At 44.9% G+C, this 14,077-nt stretch overlaps 1 protein-coding gene across 2 annotated transcripts in view; it reads left to right on the top strand.

The window, feature by feature from the left end:
- CNST (consortin, connexin sorting protein) overlaps positions 1–14,077 on the top strand; it is a 117,727-nt gene that overhangs the window by 40,664 nt on the left and 62,986 nt on the right. For both annotated transcript variants that reach the window (XM_075597071.1, XM_075597072.1), the window contains 2 exons: positions 7,215–7,668; positions 13,274–13,458. In XM_075597071.1, coding sequence (XP_075453186.1) covers positions 7,263–7,668; positions 13,274–13,458 — 591 coding nt within the window. In that variant the 5' untranslated portion in view covers positions 7,215–7,262. The remainder of the gene's footprint in view (positions 1–7,214; positions 7,669–13,273; positions 13,459–14,077) is intronic.

Here is a 14,077-nt window from a genome sequence, read left to right as displayed (position 1 = left end):
GTATCCCTTCTGTCTGAATGATACGGTCAGGGTTGTTAGGTGTCTGTTTCTGTCTTTGGTCTCACAGCATATGACGTGATATCTTATAGCCTGGCTGTGTATGATACCTTGTTTTGTATGAGTTGGATGGAAGCTGGAGCTGTAGAGGTAGCTACATCTGTCAGTGTGTTTCTTGTGTACCGATGTTTGTAGTTTGCCATTCTTCACTGTTAATGGAGTATCTAGAAAGTTCACTAGGTTTGCCAAATAATCTATTTTGAGCTTAATTTATGGGTGGAATGAATTCAAGGACTCATAAAATTGTTTGAGATTTTCTTCGCCCTCTGTGCATATTAACAAATGATCAATGAATCTAATATTTGTAAGGTTTGTGGAGGCATGTGGTAAGGAATCACTATTCAAGATTGGCCGGAAAAAGATTGGCATATTGTGGTACTATCTTGGTGCCCAGTGCATTCCCCATTAGTTGTAGATAAATGTCCTTGTTGAAGCTGAAGTAGTTGTGTGTGAGGATGTATTCTATCAGTTTGGTAATTACATCAGCGCTGTATTTCTGATCCAGGGGAGATGTTGCAATGAATTGCAAGCATGCCTCAGTGCCATCCTTGTGGGGGATGTTACTGTACATCACAAACAACTGATCCCAACTTGGCACACATGGCCAAGATCAAATATGTAAAAAAAAAAAAAACATTTTTGGTGGTAATAGATAAAGCCAGGATTGGTATTAGTGGTGTTTTGCTAACATGTATTGTTCAGTAATTACCAGGATGTCCCTGTTCTGTGCTGCTTTTCTTACACATAGGTTTTGTACAGAACAGCCTATGGCTTTTCATTTGCAGAGTTTTAAATTGTGATTGGGCAAGCTCTCACAAAGTATAAATCTTGTGAACATTTTGTTTATCCAAGTAAGGCAAGTCTGCTAATGTCCTGTCCATGTGTTTGTATTAAAGAAGAGGAATCCAGATTTGAAATACTTACACAGCTTTCCATGTTTGTACTTTGATACAGCAGAATGCTCTGAATAATTCTTCATCCAGGAATGATTTGTTTATAAAAAGTTCGGACTCTTATGCCTACAGAAGCACCAGTGGAAATACAGTGGTTGTATTTGGAAGTTCAATCCATAAGCCAATAACTTAGAATTTAGTTGAAAATATTCAGACTGTGTGGTTGGTGTCATAACATTTTATTTTGTACATTTGAGTCATGAAATATATATATATTGCAGACCTGTCTAAGACATGCAAATGAGCATACAGTAATATTTCCATTTGCTATATGCTTTGCTGTGGAGGGTTTTTCTCACTTTTTTTACCCACCATAACTTAATTAAGTATATGGTAAAACCGATCCCTGCTTCATTTTTGCATAGCCAGTATAACCAACCCCACACTGAGACCCATTAAGGTCGAAACAGTCTGTCTGTGGGTGGGTTTGCTGGCTATGCATGTTAACCCTGGCTGTGCTCAAAGCTGTGACCATGCAGCAAGCTTAAGCCTATAGGGGAACCATGTTTATGGTTTTGAAGCTAAAGGTGGCACTGTGTGCTCATTTGCATGTCCTTTCCCAGACTCCCTTGCTGCAGTGGAAGTGCTGTGTGCTGGGTGATAATGGTGAAAGGCGGGTTGCAGACCTGTCTAAGATATGCAAATGAACATGCAGTAATATTTCCATTTGCTATATACTTTGCTGTGGAGGGTTTTTGTCACTTTTTTTACCCACCATAACTTAACTATGTATATGTATACACACACCCCCACCCACACACATATACACATATACACACAGTTGGGTCCGAAAATAATTGGACACTGATACAAGTTTTGTTATTTCGGCTGTGTACCAAAATAAATTCAAGTTAGTTAAATAATGAATGTGGGCTTAAAGTGCAGTCTATCCGCTTTAATTTGTGGGTATTCACATCCAAATTGGAGAAAGGGTTTAGGAATTACATCTCTTTAATATGTAGCCCCCTCCTTTTCAAGGGACCAAAAGTAATTGGACAATTGACTCAAAAGCTGTTTCATGGACAGGTGTGGGCTATTCCTTCGTTATTTAATCATCAATTAAGCAGGTTAAAGGTCTGTAGTTGATTCCAGGTGTGGCATTCGCATTTGGAAGCTGTTGCTGTGAACCCACAACATGCGATCAAAGGAGCCCTCAATGCAAATGAAACAAGGCATTCTTAGGCTGCAAAAAAAAAAAAAAAAATCCGAGATAGCAGGAACATTAGGAGTGGCCAAATCAACAGTTTGGTACATTCTGAGAAAAAAAGAACGCACTGGTGAGCTCTGCAACACAAAAAGGCCTGGACGTCAACGGAAGACAACAGTGGTGGATGATCGTAGGATTCTTTCTATGGTAAAGAAAAACCCCTTCACAACATCCAGCCCAGTGAAGAACACTCTCCAGGAGGTAGGCATATCATTATGGTAGATTTGGATAAAGAGAAGACTTCACGAGAGCAAATACAGAGGGTTCACCACAAGGTGCAAACCATTCATAAGCCTCATGAATAGAAAGGCCAGATTAGACTTTGCCAAACAATATCTAAAAAAAGCCAGCCCAGTTCTGGAACAGCATTCTTTGCACAGATGAAACCAAGATCAACCTGTAATAGAATGATGGGAAGAAAAAAAAAATATGGAGAAGGCTTGGAACGGCTCATGATCCGAAGCATACCATATCATCTGTAAAACTGTTACGCCGGTGCTGCCTGCAGACCAGACTCGTCCCTTATACTGAGGTGGGGACTTATATGTGCACGCACCCGCAGCAGAAGGAGCGTGCCCGGAGTGTGGTGTTTTGGCGTTGCCAGGCCAGGTGTGAACAGGTGTAGCAATACTTGCCGGTACCGGTACTGAAGAAGCGAAGTGTTTGCCGTTAGCCAAAAGTCGGGGAGAGAGAGATCCGGAAGGTCGAGGTCCAAGCTGACGTCGAGGGATGGAAGAAGCTGCAGGGTCAAGAGGGAGCCGGGATCCAGAGCCAGGTAAGTTCGTCCGCCAAGCCGGGTCGCAACCTGAATGCACAAAGACAAAGGGAGAGCCAGAATAGACATCTGTAGCAGAGACTATGTCGAGCGATGTGAGAGAGGCAGAACAGGCATTAAGTACTGTGGCTGACCAATGGTTAACGGAGGCAGGCCTGGAGGAGCCCTAGGAGCAGTCCAGGATTGGTTTCCATAATAGGCTGCCAGGTGATAAGGTTTAGGGTTAACTAGTAACCAGTGTGTGGGAGGGAGGTGTGGCTTCACTGCAAGAGCAGTGAATAAATTAGCTGGTGCTGGAATGTGTTCCTTAACAGCAGGGGATGCCGTGCAGAAGCAACGGCAGGCAGCCGAGCACCAGCCCTGCGCGGGGCAGCAGCAGCCGGACGGGGAAGTCCCCTCAGCAGGGAGGCCGGGCGAGGAGGGAGCCGCACAGCCGTGGGAGTGGACAGAGGTGAGGGGAGGTCACGCTGCGACCGACGTGACCCCTGAGTCCTCACAAAAACAAGGTGGAGGCAGTGTGATGGCATGGGCATGCATGGCTTACACAGTTCCACATATAATGAGGCTGCGCTCGTCTGTTCACTTCCGAATGTCTGACAGGGCTTCTTCCTCCCTCAGCTCCCAAGCTCTCCGTTCATCAGCCGGGACATATACCATCCAAAAAATAAAAAGTAGGAGCGCAGAGAGGACAAGACGTTAAGCAGCAATCCACTTTTTTAATAACACACTTTACACTTAAAAACTTACAATCAAGTACTGCTGCATGAACGATAGGGACCCCGCACACGTCCGACGCTACCACCACACAGACCTCCTCTCGATACACCTTGGATCACCGCCGGATACAGGAACCGGAAGTGGGCCCAGTGAGTGACTGGAGGATGGGCGGGCTAACTCGCAAGAGTACACAGCTTAGCTGGGGCTGTGTACTCAATGCGTAACGTCTAAACGGACCGTCTAAGTTAGGGATCCTCTATGGAACAGGTATCACAACCCTGTACTGAACGTTGTGAACCCTGCAGATACCCTCTACGTGTTTCGCGCTTCATCAGGAGGTGATGGGGTATGTCGGGATGTGGCCTTAATATAGGCAAACAACCTCTAATTACCCCTAATGTTAAAAACATGTATACATATTTGAAACAATGGCTCTAATGGTAATTTGTACAAAAAACACAAAATACTACTAACGTACTCTAACCATCTAAAATAATAAAAACATTTAAAAACATGTACAATGTATAATCCATTCTATGTGTCATAAACTACAAAGTCATTAAAAAATTGGAAACCCATTATATATATATATATATATATGTATATGTATACTGTATGTATGTATGTGTATATGTATGTGTGTATATATATATATATATAATGTGTGTGTATATGTCCTGTTGGCGAACATTTCTCTGACTCTGGCTATAAGATGAACGATCTGAAGGTTGCCATACTCAAAGGTAATCTTAAAACCCCGAAAGAGAGACGGTTGCATGAATACAAATTTATGCAACTGTTCGGGACACTTAGCGGTGGCCTAAACAGAGATCGAAATTTTATGAGTCATTACTGACACAAGTGAACTCTCTTCCCATGAGCGCTATAGGCCATGTCTGTACATACTGTGCTATATGTATGCACACACAGCTGTCTCTTACACATACTAATACTCCTTGTTTTTTCATCCCTATACACCAATAGGGACCACATAGTATCCACACACACTTTTAGTTGTGCTACAATCTCTCACATTTCCACACCTTCCCACACCATTTATATCCACTCCCACTCCACACACACCTTTTGTAAAGCACTGTATATACTGTGGGCTCTCCATTCATTTATATTCACACAGATACACACACACACACTCTTACATCACTTGCTTTCAGGAACCTTTTGACACCTCTAGCCATAAAACACATCCACACCGGGGGAAGGACTAGCACAGATAACATTCCAAGAGACACTGTTTTTAAGTATACCTTTTGCTTGCTTCATTCATTGTAACATCGCCGGAAGAAGAGATCAGTGTATCTCGAAAGCTCGCACAAATAAAAGCATTTCGTTAGCCACAGAACGGTATCATCTATTTATTTTTTGATTATTTTTATATATATACACACACACACACTGGTCGACAAATCACCCAAAAATCTACTCGCCACCTAGCCCCGCCCCCAGGCCAGCTTTTTTAACAAAAATTAATAAATTCCTAGTAAGAACAACATTAGTTTTTGACATAAGTTTATTTAATGTAGTACTTTATACTACAATTAGTCCTTGTTACGTGTGTGTGTCGGATTTAGAAAAAAAAAGCCCGATGTGAATGACTAGTTTCCTGAACCCCATAACTAGTGCCTGGATGCCCCCGCTTCACAATATCTAATGCAGAAATCCCGCCTGGGATCTTACCTGATCCACAATCCCTCAATGTCCAGGTATCCGCATTCCCACAATGTTATACATTTGGAGGGGAGGTGTTCCCTATCTTTCTTCTGGGTTAGAGGGGATTCCGATTTCTTCCGTGTGAAGCTCGAGAGTCAGATCGGGAAGAAAGCAGTGTATGTTATTTCGGTGTAGTATAGGGCAGTTAAGATATATAGGGTAAATAAGGGATCCAGAGTGTGAGAGAGAGAGAGAGAGAGTGTGGGTGTGGGTGAGAGACAGACAGAGAGAGTGTGAGAGAGAGACAGAGACAGACACAGTGTGGGAGAGAGAGAGAGACAGAGACAAACACACAGAGACACACACACACAGAGACACACACAGCGAGAGAGAATGAGAGAGCACGACGGAGAGAGGGTGAGGGGGTGACAGGGAGAGAGAGAGAGGGTGGGGGCAACAGGGAGAGGGTGAGGGCGACAGGGAGAGAGGGTGAGGGCGACGGAGAGAGAGAGGGTGAGAGAGAGAGGGCGACACAGGGCGAGGCCGACACAGGGAAAGGGAGAGGGTGACACACACACACTCACTAACAGACACTCTCACAGACACACACACTGGGTGGGTATTCATTGGAAGGGAGGTGGCCCACCTGTTCATCCAGGCCTTGTCCTCCACATGCCAGCTGCGGGTCGGGCAGCCAGGCGGGGTGTTCGGACAGCCAATCGGGGGCGTCGGGTAACCAGGCAGGCGGGAGGTCGAGCAGAAATGCGCGGGGGTCGGGCAGCCAGGCGGGAGGTCGGGCAGTGCGGGGGGGATCGGGGGCGAGCGGAGGACAGCCGCACGGCCACACCAACCTCCCCATGAGAAACGTGGCCGGACGGGGAACTTTGCCAAAACCCTCCCCGCCCCCCCCGCAGGCTGCAGCCATGGCGATGGGAGTTAGAGCTGCCAGCCGGCTTCCCCGTTTCCATTACCTGCGCGTGTGCCAAAGGAGCGTGGGACGGGGGGGGAAGCGCCTGGGCAGCAGCCACGGGACCCCCCCCCCCCCCAGCCTACCTCCCGCCCCGGGCGGGGATCAGGGGCCTGGGGGGGTTGGGGCTGACCCAGAGCTGCCAGCTGGCCCTCTTCCGTGCGTCACACCAATCAGGGAGGGGGATTATTTATTTATTTTTAAATAAAAAATTGGCGCGATCAGGGGAATTCGTAGAGCCACAGCACGGCTCGCCAGCAGTCTAAATCCACTCGCCACGGGCGTGTGGTTATAACTATTTGTCGAACACTGTTATTTATATATATGTATGTATGTGTGTGTGTGTGTGTGTGTGTGTGTGTATATATATATATATATATATATATATATATATATATATATATATATATATTTGTGTGTGTATACATACATACAGTTTTAAAGATCAGGGACATATGAACTTAAAAATTGCAGCACCAATAAAAATCTACTGCATTCAAATAATGCTATAACCTTTTGCACATGCTGAAAGGGTCTATGTGTTCGTCACGGGAGGCCAGATGTGGCTTTGGGCCGCTAGTTTCCCACCGATGGCTTAGGTTTTTAGTTCAGGCTTTGATGCTGACATAGGAAAATAGCTGCTCCCTGGAAAAATAAACTGCGTTCTTCTCTAAATTTGGCACACCACATCCAAAACCACTTGCTTGTAATCATAGCCATGGTAACAGTCTTTGCATGTTTTAATGTTTCCATTTTTTTTATTGCACAAAAATGCTAAGCCCTCAAATAAGAAAAAAGAAATTGCATGTGTATCATTGCTTTATTTCTCCTTTAAGCAAATTTTAATTCCCCCACTTTCATTCTCAGGCGTGACATCCATTGGGCAGTCATAGAGTACATCTGAGAGCTGGCACAATGAACGCTGAGCAGACGCCGTTAGAAGACCTGCAGAGGAATAGTGCAGAGGAGCGTCTGACGGTGGCTGAGGATGGTGGCACAGAGGGAGCACTAGGCCCGTTGATATCCGATGTGAATGAGAACAAGGTGGATGGCGAAGAGAACGAGACGCTGGCCAGAAGCGAAGAAGATACGATGATTGAAAGCAGAGACGCCCAGGACAGTCTTAATAACAACGAAAACTGCAACCTAATGTGCGGTCAACTCAGCTGCAAGAAGGGCTGTGAAGACAGCGAACGTACAGTGGTAGAGAGTTTTGCGACTGCTACCCAGGCTAGCAGAGAGGTGGCCACGGCTAAAGCAAAACGGATAACTGGCAGGCGCAGTAACAGAACCAAGAAAAACTGCAATGGAAAACCCACAGGTACGATCTTTCTTCTGTGTCCCCTCCTCCTTTGACTACAGAAAAAAGCACATTGTGTGTCTTCCAATTCTAGTTTGGGACACCCTTCCTTCTAACTAAATGTATGTACATACTGCATTATAAAGCTCTACTATATAATCATACTCTGTATAAGCTTCCAGCTCTCAAATATCCCTTCTAATTAGACAAAATATTATCCAGAGGAGCCAACGTGCACAGTTGTGTGGTGTTATTTTGTGCGATACCTGTACTTGCTTTTTTTTTTTTGTATATTATTTTTCTTCATAATAAACATTCTACATTATATACCATTTCCATAGAAGCAGATACAGCATCAAATATATGTTCATATCGAACAACTGTTTTACCCTACAGTAAATGATCAGAAATTCAAATCCTTCACGACCAGAACAGGCAGTGTTCCTATAGCTGTCAGTAAATGTAACCGTATCCATCATTTAACATCGCAAATCCTTTTCCTATACATTCCTTTCATGGCTGACTGAACACGCGTGCTTATGTTACGGCTTGTGTATATACCCCCCTTCTACTTTACTTTGCTGACTTTTAATGCACCATAAGAACGCACGGCAGCGCTTCTACTAAAAGCAGCTTTTATGTTCCTGAAAATTGGTTATTTTGTAGACTTTTAAAAAAAAATTTCACGTGGACTTTTAAGTGCTGTCCATTTTGATTAGTAAAACGCAAGGGTGGCCAACTCCTCAAGGTCCCCCAACAGGACAGGTTTTCAGGATATCCCTGCTTCAGCATAGGTGGCTCAGTCAACGACTACATATTTGTAGTCACGGGCAAACGTCCCAGGGCTGCCGACGGGGAGACAGCCAGGACAGGTGGCTGCGGGGGGTCTTGGCCGGCCTGCGCTGCACCTCTGGCCAGGCCCGGCTGCCGATCCTCTCGCGGCCGGACCCAGGCTCTCCCTCAGCTGCAGGCCTCGTCCTCACTGTCCCACGCCGAGCTTCCAACGCATGAGGGAGGCCCGGCGCACGCTGGGATCGGAAGCTCGGCGTGGGACAGAGTGAGGACGAGGCCTGCAGCTGAGGGAGAGCCTGGGCCCGGCCACGAGAGGACCGGCAGCCGGGCCTAGCCAGAGGTAGGGCTCAACTTGAAGCGCTGCCCAGGCTCCCGGCCTGACCATCCATATGTTTTGGGGGGTGTATTTTGATATGTATTGGGGGGGTGGGGGTGAATTTTTAATGTGATGGAGGGGGTGTATTTTTTTTTATATGTATTGGGGAGTGAGGGGTGTATATTTATATGTATTGGGGAGTGAGGGGTGTATATTTATATGTATTGGGGAGTGAGGGGTGTATATTTATATGTATTGGGGAGTGAGGAGTGTATATTTATATGTATTGGGGAGTGAGGAGTGTATATTTATATGTATTGGGGAGTGAGGGGTGTATATTTATATGTATTGGGGAGTGAGGGGTGTATATTTATATGTATTGGGGAGTGAGGGGTGTATATTTATATGTATTGGGGAGTGAGGGGTGTATATTTATATGTATTGGGGAGAGAGGAGTGTATATTTATATGTATTGAGGAGTGTATATTTATATGTATTGGGGAGTGAGGGGTGTATATTTATATGTATTGGGGAGTGAGGGTTCTAATCTTTATATGTATTGGGTGTATTTTTATTATGTATTAGGGATGGGTTCTATGTACTTAGGGGTGTGGGGGTTTTGGTATGTATTTTGTGGGGGGAGATTGAGTGAGAGAGGGTTAATTGAACGAAGCTGGGGGAGAGAGAGAAGAGATGGGGATGTTGGGATAAAAGAGGGCGTAAGAGAGACGCAGGGGAGAGATACATGCAATGCGGGAGGAGGGGGGTGAGTGAAGAAGAGGGCGTGAAACAGGGGAGAGAAATACATGGGAACAGGGTGGGAAATAGAGGGGGCACTTTCTCTCTTTCTCTCTACCTCCTTTCTCTCTCTCTCTCTCTCTCTCTCTCTCTCTCTCTCTCTCTCTTTTGCTCTCTTTCTCTCTCTTCCCCCCCCCCCCTTTCTCTTTCTCACTCATCCTCTCTCAGTCACCTCTCTGGTGCCGGGACAAACTTCTACCCTCCGCTCCACAGGTAGGGCCCAGGGGGAGAAGGCAGAGGGGGCCTGTCTTGAATAGCAGGATGGGTCTCTGTCCCTGTGCCCCCTATCAGGCAGTGCCCTGCTTTAGTTCTGCCTGCAGTGCTGGTGAAACACAGTACAACTAGCATATACATCCAGTAGTTACTAAAGATTTTAAATGGAAATATATAGAATACTAACCTTGTCGCAGATTTTTATAAACCTACGTACTCCATGTAGTTGATTTTGGAAAATATTTTAACTCGGTGAACAGCGAGCTAGCTCCCTGTATTTCTGAAAATGACCGTTTGCTCGGCGTAAAGCTCATGCTGATAAGCTCTCAGTAGCTGTGCTGTGCAGTCAGCCCAATGCAAATAATGGGCTTTAACATATGGAATATTGTTACCACCCGTTTTCGAGTAAGACTCATAGGAGGTTATTTATTAAACTGCAATAGTGCCAATCAGGACACGATCGCACGGAAAACGCCCATTGAAATCAATAAACGTTTTATGACCAATATTCAGTATACTGGGAAGACGCCTGTCCCACTCATATTAATTACTGGGACCATGCATATTCTGGGATCAGGAAAGGTATCTGTCTTCCACTGGATCAGTGTAGACACAAATCTAACATGCTGGGTTAGGAGTTGGTGAATCTAGTTGAGCAGCTAAACAAGATATGACACGCAAGAATGGTTATGTACATATTAGGAGAACTTGTTTCTTGGTTCGTTCATGCTTATTAGAGCCCAGTTATTGTTTGTAATTAGAGATGAGTAACAGAGCGTCACCACGGAGTCACTCAGTGTTTCACATAATGTTCCATTGCAACGTACATTATGCTGCTGCCATTGTGTCTTCACACTCCACAATATCATTATTATTTTTTTGCACCTTGTATGGATTTGGAAGCACAGATAAAATGACAAAAAAATATATATTGTAGTTCTATGTACACTAAGTGTTTTAATCTTGAAATATTTGTGAAGATTTTATCTGCCTATATAAAAACAGCCAGTTTTGCGCATTCCTTTAATAATGTAACTTAATTCATTAAAATACACTGAAATATGGGAAATGTTCTAGAGCAGCCTAAAGTAGAACTGTCAGACCATTTGATGTAAAATAGCTGTACTTTTTTAAAACTCCCAAGTTCTTGGATTCCACATACAGCTAAACCCCCTTATGACGCTGTGCTAGAGGTCCAAAGAATCGCATTGCGTTATAAGCGGATCGTGTTATAACGGGGTTGAGCTGTATTGGGTTCATTGCAACAAACTATGACATATTGAGAAGCAGAACTTAGATTGCAAGCTCTTCGCGGCAGGATCTCCCTTTGACTTTGCCATTTAACTGTTGCACTCATCCATATCGTTTGTCATTTATTTGCCTTGTATTTATTTTTTTTTAAAGCGCTGCGTACCTTGTTAGTGCTTTCTAAATCCAATTGCACATAGTTGCATTAGTGAGTCGGGGCAAATAGTAATAATGATAATACAGTTCCCTTTGTTTGATTGAAAAACGCAGAGAAGGTTTTCTGTAGGTCTTTTTGAAGCCACAATTTTAAACCTGCTTGAAAATTCCCGCGACACAAATTGCTACTTTAATAGAATGTAATACTGAACTCAGTCTGGATGCGAGATCTGTTCAGGGGAAGATGTAGATCCCAGTAAACAGGTTAGGAATTTGATATATTCTAGAAGGGCAGTTCACTCTCTCCTTTGTTTTTAATACAGAACACAAACATATATTATAAAGAACCACCATATTTTTGGGAAGCTGAAGTCAAAGTTGCTGTGTAAGTGGCACCTTTGCTTTGCGCTTCACTTTCACCTGTGTCATGGATCATGTTTACCTTCTCTGAAACAAGTGTAAGATGAATACACAATGCTTTACATTCTCTGGTTTTATTCATTTCATGATAACGCTTATATGTGTACAGCTTATATGCAGTCTGTAGGAGTTGTTGATCGTTTTAATACCCTAAGCTGTCAGCATGATGTGTATATTTTTATTTACAATATGTACAACCTCGTACTTAAAGCAACAAAACGCAGCACGGAGTGATTTTATTTATTTATTACATTTTAAATATGCTTGATTGAAGCAGGGGGTCTCCAGAGCTGAACTGTTAGGCCTGGGACATAGTGATTTAATCAGTGCTGAGGCTCAGGGAAAGCGGTGCTTTCCCTGGCCTTACACAGCGCGCCGTCCGTGTCGGGGGCGGGCCAGTGACGTCACGGAGCTGGTTCGCCCTCATTGGGCGAACCGCTCACGTGACCGGCCCTGCGCTCCGGCGAGCGCCAAATTTGAAAACTTCTTGAGACACACTCTTCCCCAAGCGTGCGGACGCGTGCGCGAGCCCCTGCTAAAGCCGCTCTCATTGCGGCTGCAGGGGCTCAGTGCCGAGTGTGAGCGCGGCTCAGCACGGCTCAGCCTTGCTCACACCACTATGTCCCAGGCCTTAGGCTGCGCTTATAGTGCCTTGCGCCGCAACGTCGCTCCGAAACAAATACATGGACTCCGTCGGAGCGACCAAAAATGTTGAAGCCGGGTAAATTGTATTTTTTTTTTTTTTTTTAGGGATAGTCGCCACATGTGACTGTCTCTAAACCAATCAAATTGTGCGGCCCGCCCCTTTTAGTGACGTCACTGGCCTTGTCGCCAGCGACGTCACTAAAAATCAATTTACAACTATCGCCAGTGGCGACGGGTGACGTCATCGGTCGCGTCGCCAGCACTATAAGCGCTGCATTAATATCCACTCCGGGACCCCCAGATTCCAATGATGCTTACCTCCAGTAAGGGGGTGCCAGTATCTCTGTGGAGTTTAAATGTCCACATCACGCTGGCCAATAGGAAGCTGCAAGGTATGGCGTGGGACATATAAATGCCGCAATTCCGTTCGCAAGTTTCCTGGCTGCAGAGATACCGGGCCGGCACACCGTACAGAGTTGGGTATCTGTTAGCAGGGGGTCCCCAGAGCAGAAATTGACACCGTTCAGCTCTGGAGATCCCCTGCTTCAACGCTGTAATAAACAAACTAAATTGCGCAGTGCTACATGTTTTGCTGCTTTAATATTGCACATTTGCATGCAGAATTCGCATACATAAACATTGCAATACCAATGTTTACAATAACACATGGGGGTAAGAGTATGAAGCATAAATAGTAGACGTTAGGAGAAGGTAGTTGGCCATATGACAACATGCTAAGATACTCTTTCATGCAGATCTGTGTCGTGGTACCTATAATATAGAGCTACGGTGCGTACAGCAGGCAAAAAACACACCGCCTACAAGCTTACCTACACAGCCCTTGATTAAAATACAAGAAAAGCAACTTAATATATAAACCAAATGCTTTTATATCATGCTTAAGAGATGTTGCTGTTTACTTGAAGTCCACATGTTGTTTTTGATTAGGGGAGAGTCCCTTATTTTGATGAGCTTCACCATTTTGTAGTGGCAAAGTGTCATGCATTAATAATTTGTGATGCAACGGTTTCCCCACAGGGTATTCCTCCGCTGGTATAGACAGTACTTTCACTGATTCTGCTCACGAGCTGAGCACACCCGAGTCCAATGCCAGCCTCGAGCAAAGAAATCAAAAGCATCTGCGACAGTCCCTGTTCTCCATCATTCGAGAGGAATTTGAGCAGACGGAGGATGTCCGGATGCTTCCCACGTGCCTTCACCAGGTAGCACTTTGTGTTTCTCTGTGTCTGTTTGAATGCATTACTTTGAACTTGCTTTGTGTGTACAGTACAGCTCTCAGATCTGTGGGAGTGGCTAAAATTCACATGTAGGCGCATAATGTTCCTGCATAACCCTTTGTGGCTGACTGTGCACCCATGGCAGCTGTATGCCTGTTCCTGTGAGTCCTGACCCACATCACATTCCAGTTGCATATTTATTTTATATATGAACAGTTATTGAGGCTTTGCCCTTTTTAGAGTTATATTTTTCGGCCTGTATTAAAAAGCTGTTACCCAGATCGTCAATGAAAAAGAATGATCAACCATTGTAAGCTGCCACGTGGCTGAATGCTTTCACTTTACCGGAGCTCCAGTGTATGCTGCGACGCATGCTTACACCTTGTGCAAAGACACATAATCAGGGCTGCCCCTGTTTTACAGCCTATTAAAATGCATTAAAAGCCTTAATCGGGCAACAATCTTTACCGGCAGTGGGGCCACTTGCTGACCCTTCTAGCAGAGAAGGGGTTACTAGGTCACACACACTAGTGGGTACTGCGCTCACCCTGTTCGTCGCAGATGGTTTAGCATTGCTTGACATCATATCTCTTGATCTGCGGTT

This window comes from Ascaphus truei, chromosome 4 (assembly GCF_040206685.1).
Source record: "Ascaphus truei isolate aAscTru1 chromosome 4, aAscTru1.hap1, whole genome shotgun sequence".
Lineage (NCBI taxonomy): Eukaryota > Metazoa > Chordata > Amphibia > Anura > Ascaphidae > Ascaphus > Ascaphus truei.
Note: the sequence above shows the minus strand (reverse complement) of the source record. Positions and strands in the feature narration are given on the sequence as shown.